Source organism: Aquarana catesbeiana, linkage group LG04 (assembly GCF_042186555.1).
Source record: "Aquarana catesbeiana isolate 2022-GZ linkage group LG04, ASM4218655v1, whole genome shotgun sequence".
In the NCBI taxonomy this organism is placed as follows: Eukaryota; Metazoa; Chordata; class Amphibia; order Anura; family Ranidae; genus Aquarana; species Aquarana catesbeiana.
In genome coordinates, this window is record NC_133327.1 from 419618022 (window position 1) to 419637085 (window position 19064).

At 44.4% G+C, this 19064-nt stretch overlaps 1 protein-coding gene across 1 annotated transcript in view; it reads right to left on the minus strand.

Annotated features, from left to right (window-relative positions):
* Positions 1-11055, minus strand: part of MAP7 (microtubule associated protein 7) — a 296620-nt gene extending 285565 nt beyond the window's left edge. Inside the window, exon 1 of the mRNA XM_073627341.1 lies at positions 10906-11055. Coding sequence (XP_073483442.1) covers positions 10906-10984 — 79 coding nt within the window. The 5' untranslated portion in view covers positions 10985-11055. The remainder of the gene's footprint in view (positions 1-10905) is intronic.
* Between the last annotated feature and the right edge of the window lie 8009 nt (positions 11056-19064).

Sequence of the window (19064 nt, forward strand, 5' to 3'; positions counted from 1 at the left end):
ATCGTTTTTTTTTTTTTTGAGTTCATTCACAAACTTTACTTCTCAGCATTACATACTCACATATTGTGTGTAATATGTCCGCCTGTGTCAGATTTCGTCGGAAAGAATAACTTATATTATTCACTGCAGGCGGTTTCCATCTTCATTGTGGGCATTTGAAGCCCACAAGCATTTATTTCCTGGATGTGGTGAATGCTGTGCTCCCAGCATTCACCGCTCGTTCCCGCACATGCTCAGTGGCATCCTGGGAAGCCTGAGACTAGCTCCCAGGAGTCTGGGAGAGGCTAGAAACACGCCTACTCCCACGGGAGGAGAACCAGGAAGTGCAAAGAAGAATAGAAAAATAAAAGGTAATTACGGCGATTTAAATTTTTTTAAACGGCATGTCAGCATCTAGGCAAGGAAGAGAATACATACAGATATTGTTCAAAATTTGGGTGGAACCCCGCTTTAAGTTTGCGCCCCTCGAAAAATTTTGAGCACCAGCCGCCACTGATCTAAACCCCCAAGCACACTTAAGCGTAGCATATGTAGGCAGTTTTTTCGTGAGTTTTAAAAGTGAAGTGCCATACAGTAGATTCTTTGGGGCAGAATTACATGTTTTTGGCTCACAGACGAATATTATGGGACTTCCTGAAAAACATGCATATTGGGCATTTCACACGTTGTTTTGTGTGCTCCTATTAAAGTCAATCAGACAAAAATGTCCCATTCTGCTTCAAAATCTCATGCACCTTCTTTTTGGAGCATTAAGCTTCATATGCACCTGAATGCTCAAATGTGAACAGGGACAATTTAAAAGTTTGGGATTTGGCTTGTTGAGCATTTTGGTGTTTTAAGCTTCAAGCTACAAAACAGTCATGTCTAAATGGAGACTAAACCTCAAACTTTTTTCTTTTTGTTTTGTAAAGAATAGGAAATTACTAAAAGATTTTTTTTTTCTTGCTGAGTCTGATGGGGGAGATTTTTCTTCACTTACTGCCTCAAGGTACAACAGGAAGAAGGAGGAGATCTCTCTTAACTAAGTGTAATAGTCATTTGTTCCACTGGCAAAGCTGGTTCTAATGACAATTCCCCTTTATCTCTGTTCAGTGACAACTCAAAATTTTACATTTTATCTTCACTTTTAGTCCAGATGACAGCGATCACCGAGACATATAGAGAAGGTAATTTTCCTCAGTAGGGGCACAGACAATAAAAAACATGGCAGAGCTTCTGACCCTTCCCTTTAAAATGTATTTAAAAAATAGGTCTTTGGAAACTTTATGATCCCTTTCATTCTTCAGCACTGCAAATCGGTCAAACTCTGACAACGCATGTAAAGAAGTACAGTACAACGCACGGCATGTACGTTATGGAGGCCTGCAGGGTGGGTGCATTTCCTGCTACTGATTAAAGTGATCAAAATGTAAACTTTTTATTAAGTTCCACATGGTACTTAGCTTACTTCTAATCTACTCCTATTAATCACTTCAGCTCTGGAAGGCTTTATCCCTTCATGACCAGGCCATGTTTTGCTATTTTGCACTGTTCTACTTTAACTGGTAATTGTGTGGTCATGCAATGCTGTACCCAAACAAAATTTATATCAATTTTTTTCACATAACTAGAGCTTTCTTTTGGTGGTATTTGATCACCACTGGGTTTTTCAATTTTTATTTTGCAAATGAAAAAAGACAAAAAATAATCAATATTTTTTACTTTCTGCTATTAAACATATCCCCCCCCCCCAAAAAAAAATGACAATAATAATCAAATGTCTTCATAACTTTAGGCCAAGATGTATTCTACTTACATATATATATATATATATATATATATATACATATATATATATATATATATATATATATATATAATATTGTTTTTATACTAGTAAAGGTGGTGATCAGTGACTTATAGTGGGACTGTGATAGTGCAGTGGACAATCTGACATTGAGTGGGAACTGACTAAATGACAATGACATCATCAGTGACACTAATACAGTGATTAATGCTTATAATATACACTGTCACCACTTTGCAGGGGGACAGACACATCACTGCTCTCTGTAGAGAGCTCTGTGTTGTTTACCAACACAGGGCTCTCTTCTGTCATTCGCTCAGCCAGTCACTGTGAAGGACAGCACAGCCTGGGTGGTGGGTGCGTGAACCCCCGACCCAGAAATGCTGGATCATATATATTATATTATATACACACACACACGATCCAGTGCAGCGTGGCCCACTGTAGCAGGAGGCGGTCCAGAACTAAAGATTGTAAAATTTAAAAAGTTAACACCCCCACACCTTTACTCCCTTGAATTCTGTGAAACGTAGTTACTATGCCCTGTGATTAGGCACTGCTGGGTCCCACATTTTACAGTGCCTGCCTTCTGAACTACAAAGGAGCTCAGGAAGACTTTTGGGAGGTGGAGTCAGTACATTATAGTGGAGCTCCAGACATTTTTGTAAAAATTAAGAGTCAGCAGCTACAAAAACTGTAAACATCCCTTATGACAGTAATAGGTGGTGACAGGTGCTCTTTATTGAGGGATCGAGGGTAAAAAAGACCCCATATCCCTCCTTTGCACTTCAAAGTAGTCAGATCACCAAAAACAGTGATTCTGAATACTGTATCTCGCCTGGCTCACAGTCTCCTCTCTAATTCATCCCAAAGGTGTTCTATCGGGTTGAGGTCAGGACTCTGTGTAGGCCAGTCAAGTTCCTCCACCCCAAACTTGCTCATCCATGTCTTTATGGACCTTGCTTTGTGCACTGGTCCAAATCATTTGGTGGAGGGGAGATTACAGTGTGGGGTTGTTTTTCAGGGGTTGGGCTTGGCCCCTTTTTTCCAGTGAAGTAAACTTTTAAGGTGTCAGCATACCAAGACATTTTGGACAATTTCATGCTCCCAACTTTGTGGGAACAGTTTGAGGATGGCCCCTTCCTACTCCAACATGACTTCGCACCAGTGCACAAACAAAAGGTCCACGAAGACACGGATGAGCGTGTTTGGGGTGGAGAAACTTGACTGGCCTGCACAGAGTCCTGACCTCAACCCCATAGAACACCTTTGGGATGAATTAGAGAGGAGACTGCGAGCCAGGCCTTCTCGTCCAACATCAGTGCTTGACCTCACAGAGCTTCTATAAAAATGGTCAAACATTCCCATAGACACACTCCTAAATCTTGTGAAGAGCCTTCTCAGAAGAGTTGAAGCTGTTATAGCTGCAAAGGGTGGGCCAACTCAATATTGTACCCTACGGACTAAGACGCCATTAAATTTCATGTGTGTGTAGGCAGGTGTCTCAATACTTTTGGTAATATAGTGTATTTGTGTGTTTTATATATATATATATATATATATATATATACGAAAAATAGATTTAAAAAAATGAACCAAAACATCATTGCTTCCATTTAAATATTTTCCATGACAAAAAAAAAAAGTGATCTATAGAACATGGGATAGTAAAGGAAGGCAGCTGGGATAAGAGAGTATGGAAATAAGCAGAGGATATTATTGCCATAAATAAGGTCACACCTTTTCTGTAGACGTAGAAGGTGAGGAGTACACAGCACACATCAGGTGATCTCAGTCCAGTCAAACCTGGCTCCTTAGAACTTCCTCTATAAACACAATCACTTCTGGCCATAAAGACTTCTGGCTGCCAGTGTCATGTTCACAGGTTACTAAGCACCATTGCTAATGAAATGACACACGTGAACTCTTAGAAAAAGACGCTCAACATGCTTTAAAGGTAGCGTTTGTATCACAGCAAAACCGTGCCATGTGTTCAAAGTATAACTGACATTTGTACAAATAATATAAACTTGAGTCTAATGCCTGGTACACACAGCGAGAAAATTGGCCAAAGAAAGCGTTTGTCCAATAATCTGTTCGTTAGTACACAGCTTTCCAGAGCCGATTATAACAGTTCATGCAAAATTATTATTTTAAATTGTTATTAAGGGACAAGCACAATTTTTTTTTTCTCATAAGATAACAGAACAAATTATTTTTGTTAAATAAGCACAGTATTCGTCTGACAAAAATGTGACCAAGACTTTGCATGCTCAGACACATGAAAACAACCCAGGAGGAAAAAGGGGCAATGAAAACAATATTTATTTACAACAAAAATGCTCCCAATTACAAAAAAAAAAAAATTGTTTTCAGGATAGAAATTTGTTTAAGCCTAGGGTCACACTGTCACATCACATGTGATTCGCACTGATTCTGAGCGGTGTGATTTGAGCCCATTCACTTTGTATGGCTCAAATCACAACGCCTCCGAACAAAAAAGGTGCACACCCATACGATCCAATTTCAGTGCAGCAAAAAAAGGTGCCTGCACCTTTTTTGTTCAGAGGTGGTGTGATTTGAGCCATACAAAATGAATGGGCTCAAATCAAATGCGATGTGGACCTAGGCTTACATTTCTATACTGAAAACAATGTAGTTTTTTTTGTAATTGGGAGCATTTTTCTGTGACGTGCTTTTGGGGTGTCAACTTTTGACACCCGCAGCAGATCGTATGAACATCACTTCCGATTACATGCTGCTACATACTGTAGCAAGGTTCCGGGTCCCCTTTGGTCTGATGAGAACCTCCAGAGTTAGGGAGAGCTGACATCCTCCTGTGTAGAGTGGGTTACAAGGCATAGTGGGTGTAATGCCAGGTATGGGCGCCAGACACTTCTTGAATGCAAAGAGATTTATTTTCACTTGAACAGAACTGTGGGAAAGAGGGTTAGGGCCAGGACACCAGACTTTGAGACTTCTACAGGTAGGCAACCATGCAGGGAAAGGCATCCAGCAAGACACAACATCTGCATGTGTAAGAGCGCTGTCTCCTATGGCAACAAGTTCCAAAACACAAACTCTCTTACTTTTATACAATCACTTGTTGTAAATTCTCAGCCCACTGAGCTCTGTCTTTCTCACTAGACTTGCTGATTCACTGCCACTGAATACCATCAGTTCTTCCAATCTTCTTACTTTAGTATCTTCCTCAAGCATCACCCACTCTTCTCTGCTGGGTCCCTGGCTTGGCACTCCAGATACTCCTCAAGCTTCACCCCACTGGCTGGGTCCCTGCCTTGGCACCTGCTGAAGTTTCCTGATTCTTCACTGGCCTACTTGCTTCAGCTACTCACTGTGGTCCCTGGTAATAAGGTGGATGGTCCCCTCTACCTCCAACCACGTCAGGTTCTCCGGCCGGCAGAACCGTCACTTCTGGTTGGACTGCAAGCCGAAACCCCAACCCTATGCTGCTCTCCTGCTTCTGGATAGGCCCTCAGACAGCCTAGAAGCCAGATGTACCCGGGATAGGCCTCAGGCTCTGGCCTAGCAGCCCGGAGCAGCACAACACACGTCCACTCACACAGCTGTCCAGGTGGCACAGAACCCTGATCACCTGACCTCACCCAAATAAATAGGCTCTCCCAGAAGGCCAAGGGACCCAAGAAGATCCCTTCCCTGTCCATTGGCTGAGATACCCTAACTATTCCTATTCTGTCCTTGCAATGCCCTTGTCTTATCTAATGTCACCAGATACCCGGCCATCTAGTGACAGAAGAGAGGTGTGCTATGGTGTGTTAGCGTTTGTTGCGTTAGGATAGCCTATTAATTATGGGCTGCCTAATACACCAGAATGCATCATTTTCTGGCAGCGAACTGCACTGCAAAGTCCATTAGTAAGGTGTGTTGAGGTGCCATTTAGAATATGTCACATGTGTTGCCACTAAGCAGTAGAGCGAATAGGCCCTTACCTTCACTTCTTGTTTTGGAAACTCTACAGGAAGGGAGAGGAAATCTCCCCAAAGTGAGGGATTCACATCTTTGTTTGTCATCAGCACACAAGATATCTCCTCATCTCTTGCTCTCAGAACTCCTCTAAAATTCTGGATTGCCACTCACTGTCAAATAGAGAGGTGAATCTCCTGAGCATGGACACAGATCACAAGGTCCCACTCAGACTTCAAGAATCCAAAACGCTCAACAAAAAGAATCTTATGTAGTTAAATGGTGGCCGTTCACATACGAGTGCTTAGGCACCTGTAGCTCAACGCCTGACACTCCAAGAGCTACATGGCAGATTTGGGTGTTTTGGGCCCCATTGACTTCAATGGGAACGCCTAAAAACTCAAATTGAGCGTTTTTAAGGCATCTTCAGGCATATTTTATCCTGTGAAAACCAGTCCCATTGGCTAAAAAAAAAGGCCTGGAGCTTGAATAAGCATGTAAAATGCACTCAAATAATATACAACACCTGAAGATCTCTCTGCTCAGGTATAAATGCAGTAAGTCCAGTAAGTTGTGAGGTGGGGCCTATATGGATCGGACTTGTTTTTTTCCAGCACATCCCACAGATGCTCATTTGGATTGAGATCTGGAGAATTTGGATGCCAAGTGAACACCACAAACTCATTGTTGTGTTCCTCTAATCATTCTTGAATTTATCAGACCAGGCCACCTACTTCCATTGCTCGGCGGTCCGGTTCTGATACTCATGTGCCCATTTGTTGGCACTTTTGGTTGTGGATACGGGTGGTCTGCAGCTATGCAACAAACTGCGATGCAGCGTGTGTTGTGACACCTTTCTATTGGAAGCAGCATTAACTTTTTGAGCAATCTAAGCTACAGTAGCTCTTCTATTGAATCAGACTACACAGGTCAGCCTTCGCTCCCCTTGTGTATCGAGTCTAGGTTACCCATGACTTTGTCACCGATTTGCCAGATTTCCTTCCTTGGACCACTTTTGGTAGGATCTGACCACTGCTTCCCACAAGAGCTGCAGTTTTGGAGCTGCTCTGACCCAGTCGCCTAACCATTACATTTCGGCCCTTGTCAAAGTATCTCAAATTGTCACACTTGCCCATTTTTCCTGCTTTCAACACGTCAACTTCAGGGACAACATGTTCACTTGCTGCCTAATATATCCCAGTTTCAGATGAAATTATAACAAGATAATCAATGTAATTTACTTTACCTGTCAGTGGTCATAATGTAACACATGTATACATACACTTTTAAACTTTCACTAAAGTGAAAATAACATCTCAAAGAGAAAGCTTGCAGGACCACATCAAAATACTTGAGTACAAAAACATCAGTTCCCCAGGAGTTAGAAATAGTAAATGCCAGGCAATTCTTTACTTTTAAATGGATAGAATGCAGAATATGTATTCATCTTAACCCCTTCACACCAAATGGTAAAACAAATCTTAATGCCTAAACACAATTTTGCAACTTTGACATGTGTTAATAAAACCATAATAATATCATCACAACTACTTTGTGCATCCAGGTGACCTTTACCTTACTTTTTCAGGACAAATTGGGCTTTCGTTTTGTAGTAAATGGTTATGGATATCCCTGGATTTTTTTTTTTTTATTATCAAAGGAAAACTAAAATAGTAAAAAAAACAAAATAATTATTTTTTAACTTAGCTGTACATTTCTTGTTACTACCATAACCTGCCACCAAAGAACAACCCTAAATAAATTCTTCTGCTCCTGACGATCGCAGCAATACCACATATGTGTATGTTATTTGTTGTCTGTATCTATAGTACAGCCCAGAAACAATAGTGCGCATTTTGCTGTTTCTTTTTTTTTTTGTCCTACCTAAAAACCACACTGACTGACATTAAGTGCTAGTTCACACCAGACACAGTTCTGTGCGCTTTTTTTCTGCACAAAATGCATGCACAGTGTTTTCCATGTACTGTATACCAATGGCTCTAGTTCACACCATGCAGTCAGTTTCTGCACCAGTAAGTGACTGCATGCTGTGAACTAGAGCCATTGGAATACATGGAAAACACTGTGCATGCATTTTGTGCAGAAAAAAAGCACACGGAACTGCATCTGGTGTGAACTGGCCCTTAGGCTACTTTCACACTGAGGCGCTTTACAGGCGCTATAGCGCCTCTCCTGTCACTCCAGTATGAAAGCCCGAGTGCTTTCACACTGCAGCGGTGTGCTGCCAGGACGCTAAAAAAAGTGCTGCAAGCAGCATCTTTGAAGCGCTTTTGGAGCGGTGTATACACTGCTCCTAAACGCCCCTGCAGCGGTGCTTTTAACCCTAGCGTCCCGCTAGCGGCCAAAAAGCACCATTAAAACCACGGTAAAGCGCCACTAAAAATAGCGGTGCTTTACCACCGACGCCCCAGTGTGAAAGTGCCCTAACTGATACAAATTTTTTTTTTAAATCCTGCCCAATATATACTGACCCTGACCTTTGACCCTTACTGGACCCTAAGGCCCTTTCACATGTGCGGAACCGTTTTAGCAGGGATCGATCTGTTGATCTCCGCTGAGCCGGTGGATGACAAGTCTGTCTCTGCACACTGTGCAGAAACGGACCTGTCAGATCTCTGCTCTCCTCTATGGGGGGGGGGGGATGGGATGAAAACAGACCGCCTGTCTGTTTTCATCCGATCCGCCAGACGGATGGAAAATAGGGTCGTCCCCCCATTGGAAAGTTTCCCCTCTACTGTACGTTTGTTCTGGTGGCAACCCAAAATTGGTGATTTTCTTTCACGTAATGATAATGGTAAAAAGAACACACAGGACCTGCTTTCAATTCTACCAGGAATCAAAGCTGAGCTGTGAAGAGCGTTCTTGAATTTGCCTAGGTTCACATTAAAAAGCAGTGTGGGAAAGCCGAGATTCGTGCATGTTTTCTGCATTCAAATCACACTGCCCGATCTGCAGTGGGTGTCAGAGCAATCCTAACGACACTCCAAACGCAGGTCGCAAATGCAGTGCGTTTGCCTGCACCAGATTGTACAAAATGATCATGCGATCAGGTTGCAGTGCAGTTCCAAAACTAGTGCATGCACTACTTTGGTGCGATGCCGTGCGATGCCGTGCGATATGAGCCTATTCAAAATGAATGGGTTCATATTGCACCGCATTGAATCAGATGTGATTTGAGCAGGAACGCGGTGTAGTTCCTGTGCGATTCATAGTGTGAATGGAGGCTGAATGTTGGAGAATACTAGTGCTATACTGTATGCTTCTAATTTATTATGTGCGATTTAATCAAAATAATCAAATCGGCAAATAATCGAATGGCCATAACTTCCCTTCCGATTAATTTTGATCGAAATTCGATGAAATTGAGTCGATCAGCCAGGGTAGAAAATGATTGAAATGCGTTTTATTTATCGGCAGCACTGAGATGCTTTGGTCATAAATCCGAACGTTTTTCAATTGATCGGGTTATTTGATTTCTTGATGAAAAAAATGTGATCGATATCACGTGATCAACTATTGATCAAAGTCCAATTCCTCATGTGTGTTATATGTATCGAGTGGAATGTCAACAGTGAAGAGCTTGGCATGTGTGGACTAGGGTCTGAGCCCGCCTGAAAGCAGTCAATGGTACGGACCAATCTGAAGAAGTCAGAACATTCCCCAATTCCCCACCCCACAGCCGCAGAAAATTGGCCAATACAGGGGACAGCTCCCTGGTGGGCTTGGATCCACAGTGGGAACACACCCAAGCTCATTGCTTAAAGTGTTACTAAACCCAGGAGCCTGCATTCATTATATCTGGTCTCCCACAGTACACAGAACATGGAAATGCAATTATTTTAGTAAATATAAACTGCTATATACCTTTTCTCATCAGCAGTATATAGCAATCTTGTGACTTCTATCAGTGTCTGGTTAAAGCTTGTAGGAGTTTTTCTGACTGTCCTATGACACTGCAAGACCCCTGACCCTCTGTCTGGACAGTGCTGATCACATGCACTCTCCCAAAATAAAACCTCTCTAGCAATACACCCAAAACTGAGCATGTGCAGCCTGACTCCATAGACTCTGTATAACAGGAAATTATTAGGGGACAATAAAAGAAGGGGAAGATCAGTGAAGACAGGATCAAACAGACTTTTTACACAATGCAGAGGATTAACCCCTTAGGTTCCACGGTAAGTATAACAATCATGCTTTACTGCAGACAGATTTTACTGGTGCGGGTTTAATAACACTATAAGCCAAGCCCCGTATGCACTAAGAGAAAATTGGGCAAGTGAACAGCCGGTTTTCCTTAATGTTTCACAGTAAGTCGGAACCGAGGATAGAAATAATGTATGAAAATTTCCATCATCGGTCCAAGTGAAAATTCTCGTACAGTGAAGGCTTTTTGTGTTTGTTATTTGTTGTTTCTGATCATGCGCAGTCTTTCATACCTGATATTTTTCATACGAAAATCGTACACATTAAACAGAAATGGTTTGTTCCCGTACGAGAAACATTGTGGAGTTTGTCCCTTTGGAAATGTTTGTTCAGAAGGTCAGAATCGGCTGTCGAAAGTTGTGTACACATTATCAGAAAATCGTATGATCGTTCCTCGGACGAAAAAACAGTCGCCCGATTTTCTTATAGCGTGTATGGGGCACAATTGTCGACTACTGATTATTTCCACTGGGAGAGATCGATCAGAAAATACAGTTTTAATTCACGGTATTGTATATGGCCACCATAAAACGGAGATTTTCTTAGGATATGGCAGGATACACAACTGTCATCCATGGTCGCTGACAAGGTGCACTGACCACAGGCCAATGGGAGCACAGCCTGTGGTCACATGATGATGTCACACACTGTACACAGTTCTATAGTACACGTTGCAGGCTCATCACTTTGCTATGGATGACCAATCACACAATAATACAATCCATAGCATGGATGAGACAAATATCCTAATGTAGAAATGTGTGAAGAGTGATGTAATGCAGCCAATGACAGTGTGTGGATGTATAGGGGGTGTACAGTGATGTCATAGGTCAGTGGGCTCCGTACACAAGTGTGAGCTCCCCTCTCCTGGTCACATGACAGCTCAGGTGTCTCCTATCACCTGTACACCCATCCCCCCCCCGATAATAATCCCCCCTGTACACTACCTGGCTTCATCGTATCGCCCTCCGTGTGTGCCCCACTGCTATCCATTTCCTCGGTTTGCGATCGCTGTGTCTCCGCCATGTCTAGGGTGACGTCATCCAGGAGGAACCACACCTCCTATCCCCGGGACTCCCCGGCTGGACAGGTGAGTTGTACGGGAGGGAAATTCCTGTGGTACACCGCCACCTGCTGGATCATTATGGGTACTGCAGGCGCCAAGGTGGAACAGCAAGGGAGAAGAAGTAGCAGGTTCCTCAGTGTTTATGACCCATGGTCTACTCCATACTGGTGATATCGGTCTTACTGAGGCCAGGGATCAAGAAATTCCAAGTAAACCTCCAGGCCCCATTCTAAATTTACATAGCGGGATCTCATGTTCCCATTCTCGAATTTGTGTGGGTGATTTTCACACGTTTCCACATGTCACACATCACATAGGGTGCATTGAAATCGCCCAAAATAAGTTCCCGCTCCTTTTTCGGCAACAAGCTTCATGTGATTTTTTTTTAAGGCACGGTTTTGTCACGACTGCAGCGCATTTCTATCACGGCAAAATTGCACCGCATTTCGGGTGCCATTTAGAATAAATGATACCCAAATGCACATCACACGTTTTACAGCGATTGCCATGTGATTAGGAAACGCTGCGACTCCTGTGATTCCGATCACGATTCTAAATTGCCAAGTGTGAATGGGGCTTCCACATCCCAACAAGGTATACATGTAGGTTTTCTTTGTTCAACTAGCAGGTTAAATGGCTTGTTTAGTCTATGGGCAGAGGATTAAGGGGTAATTACTTACCTTACTTCTCATTCCAGCAGGCTTCCTCTAGCACTGCAACCAGTCCAACACAGATGCTCTTTAAGCTGTCACTCAATCTGGTTGCTCTCCAGCTTTCTCAGCATACCATACAGGGTTAATGTCCCTCTATTGTATGTGATGATGTCATGGCTCCGCCCACAGACTGGAGCTTTGTACAAAGGAGAAGAATGCTGGAGAATGGTGGAACCAGTGCCTCTTTTTATTTTTCTCTACCTCTCATCCTCCTCCTTTTCTGTCTTTCTTTCTCTTTACCTCTCTCTCATTTTCTCTTTCTGGTTCTTTCTCCTCTCTCTCTCTTTTTCATTCTCTCTCCCCTTTTATTCTCTCTCTTTTCTCCCTCTCCCTTTCATTCTCTCCCCCCTCTCTCTCTGTCTCTCCTCCCTCTCCCTTTCATTCTCTCTCTCTCCCTTTCATTCACACTCCCTCTCCCCCCTCGACCTTTTTATTCTCTCTCTCTCCCCCTCCCTTTTATTCTCACTCGCTCCCTCCCCTTTTATTCTCTCTCTCATTCTCTCCTCTCTCTCTCCCCCTCTCCCCCTTTCATTCTCTTTCTCTCTCCCCCTCTATTCTCTCTCTCTCTCTCTCCCTTTCATTCACGTTCTCTCTACGTCCTCCTCCTCTCCCTTTCATTCTCTCTTTCCCTCCCTTTTATTCTCTCTCTCTCCCTCCCTTTTATTCTCTCTTGCTCCCACCCCTTTTATTCTCTCTCTCTCATTCTCTCCCTCTCTCTCTCCCCCTTTCATTCTCTTTCTCTCTCCCCCTCTATTCTCTCTCTCTCCCCCTTTCATTCTCTTTCTCTCTCTCCTCCTCCTCTCCCCTTTCATTCTCTCTCCCCCTCCCTTTTATTCTCTCTTGCTCCCACCCCTTTTATTCTCTCTCTCTCATTCTCTCCCTCTCTCTCCCCCTTTCATTCTCTTTCTCTCTCCCCCTCTATTCTCTCTCTCCTTTCATTCATGTTCTCTCTCTCTCTCTCCTCCTCCTCTCCCTTTCATTCTCTCTCCCCCCTCCCTTTTATTCTCTCTCTCACCCCTTTTATTCTCCTCTCTCTCTCTCTCTCTCTCTCTCTCTCTCTCTCTCTCTCTCTCTCTCTCTCTCTCATTCTCTCTCTCATTCTCTCCCTCTCTCTCTCTCTCCCCTCTCTACTTTCATTCTCTTTCTCTCTCCCCCCTCCCTTTTATTCTCTATCTCTCCCTTTTATTCACATTCTTTCTCTCCCCCTCTCCCTTTCATTCTATCTCTCTCCCTTTCATTCACACTCCTCTCCCCCCTCGCCCTTTCATTCTCTCTCTCCCTCTCCCTTTCATTCTCTCTCCCCCTCCCTTTTATTCTCTCTCTCACCCCTTTTATCTCTCTTTCTCCCCCTCCCTTTTATTCTCTCTCGCTCCCACCCCTTTTATTCTCTCTCTCTCATTCTCTCCCTCTCCCGCTTTCATTCTCTTTCTCTGTCCCCCCTCTATTCTCTCTCTCTCCCTTTCATTCACATTCTCTCTCTCTCCTCCTCCTCTCCCTTTCATTCTCTCCCCCCCCCCCCTCCCTTTTATTCTTTCTCTCTCTCTCTCTCTCTCTCTCTCTCTCTCTCTCTCTCTCTCTCTCTCTCTCTCTCTCTCTCTCCCCCCTTTTACCTCTCTCTCTCTTCTCTCTCTCCAATTTACTCATTCTGGTTCGCTCACCCTCCTCATCTTGCTCTCTCTTTCATCCTCTGTCTTTTATTATTTCTCTCTTCCTCTATCTCATTCTCTGTCCCTTTGTTTTGTTTTTCTTTTTTATTTCCCTCTCTCTCACACTCTTTCTCACTCTCCCATTATCTCCTTCCTTCTATCTCCCCCTCCAATTATCTCTTTCTGGTTCTCTCGCCCCCTCATTTTTTAACAGGTATAATCCCCCACTCCTTATTTTACTCTCTTGCTTTCATTTTTTGTTTCTCTTTTGCGCTCTCATTCTCTCCCCCTCCCTCACATTCTTTCCTTCCTCTTTCCCCTTCATTCTCTCTCTTTTGTATATTTTTCCCTGTTCTCTCTCGCGCTCTTTATCTTTTTCTTTTCTTGATTCTCTTTCCCTCAATCCTTTCAATTGTATTGTTCTCTCTTTCATTATCTTTTTCATTTTCTAATTTTTCTCTCATCCTCATTTTATCTCACTCTATTTAATTGTCTCTTTTTGTCCGTTCTTCCCTGTTGCTCTGTCCATCCTCACTTTTGTTGATACACATGGGGGATAGGTTTGCACTAAGTGGTTCATTAGAAAAAAAATGCTGTTTTAAGGTCCATGAACAATCCCAAATAACTATATTACAGTGTTTCCCGAAAATAAGACCTAACGTGATTATCGGGGAGGGCTGCAATATAAGCCCTACCCCAAAAATAAGCCCTAGTAAAGTTCATTTGTAAAACGCCCACACTGGCAGGTGTAGGTTGTCCCCCCCGCAACTATGATGCAAAATACCCCATCCACAGCCACCGCTGACCGGCCGGAGGTCCTCTCCTCCCTGCTGACTTCTGCACTCCCTCCCTCTGCAGTGCTCGTAACAGGCTGACGTCAGTGGGGATCTCCGCTCTTCCCTCTTCTCCTCTCCTACCGGCTGACTTCTGTGGCCCCTTCTTCTGCAGTGTCCGGAGCGGGCTGACGTCAGTGGGGATCTCCGCTCTTCCCTCTTCTCCTCTCCTCCCGGCTGACTTCTGTGGCCCCTTCTTCTGCAGTGTCCGGAGCGGGCTGACGTCAGTGGGGATCTCGGAGTGGAGAAGAAGAGCTCAGGCAGGTCACATGAGCACCCAGGGGTGCAGTAAAAAGATACTTCTCATAAAACCGCCACAAAGGGAGACACACTACACCCTACATCAGCACAATCCTGCCAGAAAACTGATACATAATCCTAAAAGTACTTTAACCAAGATTTTTTGGGGGGGGATTAAAATTATGTCAAAATACTGATACTAGTCCGCATTTTGCAGTGATCACTGCAATTCCGCCCGCGATCAGGTGTGAATGGAGCCTAAAAGGAAAGCCAGCACAGTGATAAAATCATCTTTCGGTCACTCTGTTTTCTCCTCCTATCAGAGTTTTTCTTGTCTTATCTTGAATAATGGCTTATTTTACTGCTTCTTCCTCACACGCTCCACACCTGCTATACAGTAGCTGCAAGAGCCTGATGCCAGTTTAAATTCAGGTACTTACACTGCTTGTATTTAAAAAATACCTGCAGGATCAATTTACACTATTGCGTTGCATGATAACATACGTTACATGTGTTGGCGCAATGTGGCACCATTTATTCTAAATGGCATCTCAACACACATTGCACACGGACTAAAGTAGATGCAGAAATGATACATGCACCTTTCTCAAGTCATCTTCCATGACGGCACACCTGAGAGATGAGAGGCTCATCCCCACAGGAAACACAATCAATCAACAGCTGTTTTAAGTCCACAACCTTCCCCCTGATCCTCAGTTTTTGATTGTGTTTCTCCCTACACAGCGAAACTGTTTGTTTCTTCCAAATGACCGAAGCCTGGGGCTGGTGGTCTCCCCCTGGGAGCCGGACCAAATGCCTGGGAAGCCTCTGGGTCTGGCAGGATATATTTATCCTTCCCGGGGGGTTCCCCTATCCTTTCCTCGGGGGGGCAGCAGAAACTGGGAAAGCCCCCCTGAGAGCTGAAGGCCCCTGGGTACAGTGGTGTACCCAGAACTTCAGGGGCCTTTATCCTGTCTTCCCCCCTTACCTGTCCGGACGTCTGTTCAGACAGGGGTGCTGGCCGTTGGTTGTTTCCAGGGGGATCATATCCCCTGACTCCTGGGCCCCTGGTAGCTCGCGTGGGCTGCTGGGGAGGGCACCGCCTGAACGACCCGCGTTCTTACCCAGAAGGGAAGGCTGAGAGTCAGCAGGAGCAGGCGCCCACATCCTCCTTTTGAGGAGGCACCAGTTCACTATAGTGAATGTCTGCCTAAACCACCTCAGATGGGAATGAGGAACGTACGGCATTGCCCCCCCCATGTGTATATACTGACTGGACAGTGCAGGACACAGCCTAACCTTGCAGCTCCCTAAAGGGACAGCAGTTGTGGGGGGGCACTTTGGCGGCTATCCTCCTTGCGTGTGGATCATAAGGATGGAAAAGCAAGCCCGGTGGCTGTGGCAAAAGGGGAAGACGACAACGGTGAGTCAAAAATCCCCAATCCCAGCCAGATGGTTTCTGGGCATTTGAGATAATCTCCCCTGGGGTCTGGATTCAAATAGCCCAGAAGCTTTTGCTAAAGACACCAGCCACAGCTCCCCCTTACTTCTGAGATGCTGTATGGTGGACAAGTGGTGCAGAGGAGCGAGTGTGCCTAAACCACCTCAGATGGGAAAGAGGTAGGTAAGGCATTTTTTCCCCTTCCACCTGTATTTACTGAGTGGTGCAGTGCAGGACCTGGGGTCTCCATAACAAAATAGCCCAGAAGCTACTGCTAAAAACCACCAGCCACAGCTCCAGCAGAGACACTGTGGTTATCACAACAGTAGGTTGCCAGCCTCTCCCTACATACCCGGTTGTGGTACATTGGTAGGTGTGAATATAGCAAAGAGGGTGACCTGGTAGAACAAAGAGTTCCTTACTGGCCAGGTATACCACTGAACAAGTTATTAATGGTGCAATGGTTGAAGGATTCAGGAGTAAGCTCCCTTGCTCAGCAGGTGCACTAGCTTATCTGGCCCTATTAGCCCAGCTGCTAAGAATCTGCTTAAAGTTGCTCCAAGATGCTTAAAAGCTGACCTAACTTTCAACAATGTGGCAGGGACCAAACTTCTGTGTGGCACAATAGGGGTTCCCTTGTGACAGATCCTCCTTTTGGGGGTTGCTTGCTATGGGTAACTTTTCATAAGCTCCACCCTCCCACTCCACTCTTACATTGTGGTTATATTTTAATGACAGGAGGTAAGAAAACCCTTTTTGTTGGTTTGGGCTACAGTCCACTCAGTGACAGATCTAAAAGCGATTTACCATAAATCGTTTTCCTATATCCTTTGATTAAGGATTTTCTGTGAAAACATATGCAAGAGCTAGATGGCTATATGATTGCTTCTTTAAGGCCTGCAGGTGGCTATTTACCTCCAGGTAACCACCCTTTCTAGAGGTCTTAAATTGGTCTCTAGGGCTGGGCTCATTGAGACTTTAGTTACTAATCAGCCCCACCCGTGTATGAGCTGGCTAGCGTTTGCTCAATCTACGGAGGTAAGGTAGTCCAACCATTTTAGGATTGGTTCCTTCACTGGTGGTGAAGGATTAGTATCTACAGCCCAGGCTATGCCTATGAAATAAATTGTCCCTGTTTGATTATTTCATAAAGGGATACACCATGACTCCTTCTTGGCTGCTCACAAGTAGACCTCAGTAGTGAAGGTTTGTCCTTGCTGGGGTGTTTGGTGGCACAACTAAAGTACACATTGAGATTTGTGACATCTCTGCTGAAGCTTGTTGGGTGTCCTTTATATCCTAAAGGTACTGCTTTGTTTGGCTACAGATCAGAAAATACAACAGGGAAGGTGGTCTGTACTTTCTGGTTTTGTGCCGCACGCCAGAAACGCACATCATTGAGTCTGGTGATGACATTTCTGCTCATAATTGTTATATTGCTGCACATCAGACCTACACAAGATTGAGGTCTGTCTGTGGGGTTTTTGTGTCCTGTATTACTGCCTTATTGGTTGCTTATCAGAAAGGCAGCAGGAAAGATTGATGGTCCTGATTTGTCGGGCTCCATAACAGAAGTACAAATTGAACCTGTGCCAGGGGTAGTACATATACTGCCTTTGGTAATCAGTACAGCACCACAAGGTGGCGTCGTGCTGATTCAGACAGTGCTATTAACGGCAATAGCTGCCGATTTTAGGCATGCGATTTTGACATGTTGAGTCGCATGCCAAATCGCTTCAATATGGATGTGCTATCTCTATTCAGAACTGTTATATTATTGCACATCAGAGATATACAAGATTGAGGTCTGTCTGTGGGTCCTGTATTACTGCTTTATTGGTTGCTTATCAGAAAGGCAGCAGTGAAGATGGATGGTCCTGATTTTGTTGGAAAATACAAAATTGAACCTGTGCCAGGGGTAGTACACATACTGCCATTGGTAATCAGTGCAGCACCACAAAGTGGCCCGTGCTGATTCAGACAGTGCTATTAACGGCAATGGCTGCCGATTTTAGGCATGCAATTTGACATGTTGAGTCACATGCCAAATCACTTCAATATGGATGTGCTATCTCTATTCAAGACTGTTGTTGCACATCAGACACATACAAGATTAAGCCTGGTTTCACACTTGTGCGGTGCGAATTGAAGCTCAGGTTTCACTGGGGAGATAACAATCTCCTGTTCAACGGATTCATTGCGTTTTTGCTCAGGATTAGAGAGCAGGGAGAGGGGGAGGGAGGGGGGGGGGAGAGGGGGAGGTGTAGTGAGGAGAAAGAGAAAATCCTTGTTCAGAACGCAATGCATCTGCGAATCAGATGCGTTCCCATAGGAGATAATAGGCTTGTAGTTCGCACCGCAATGCCCAAAAAACGCACACGTTTTTTGTGCAATGCGCAGTGCGAATGCAACGCACATATGTGAACCAGATGCATTCATATGAATGTATTTTAAAATGTCCTGCGAATTAGATGCGGTGCAAGCCGCATCTAATTCGCATAGGTGTGAACCCGGGCTGAAGGTTGTCTGTCCTTTATGTCTTACATTTACTGCCTTATTGGCTGCATATCAGAAAAGACACAACAGTGAAGGTTGTTTCTCTTTTTCTGATTTGTTTTTGCTACTCAGCAGGGAGACACATTGAGGGTGATGGCATCTCTGCTCAGTATTGGTATATGCTACACATCAGACATACACAAAGATTGAACATTGTTTGTTTGTGTCCTGTATGTCCTATATTTACTGCCTTATCATCCATATATCAGAAAGGCACAGCAGTAAGTGGTGTTTCTCATTGATCTTCCTTGCGGTTTCTTAGGTATACACAGTAGGGGGTTGTTGGCTGCACTCCTCCAGGGAGCCACAGCATGGGGACCCCTTGTTTGTTCGACCTGAAAACTGCTTTTCCTGCGACCTGTGTAATCTTGAGGTCTGTGGTTCCGTAAGCAGGGACTGGTGGAGATGCTGCGACCTGGAGTCGCACAGTCACGAATGGTACCCTTTGAAAGCCATAGTATATGACTTTGCATGCGTCTTGCAGTCCCAAGTGGCAGGTTGGGTCGCACGGGTGTGGGAACCCTAAGCTTATCTGTCCCTTCTGGTTCAGGTTTTGCAACGCAGCAGGAATACTCATTGTGGAGTTATTGCCTTATTTTACAGTAGACCAG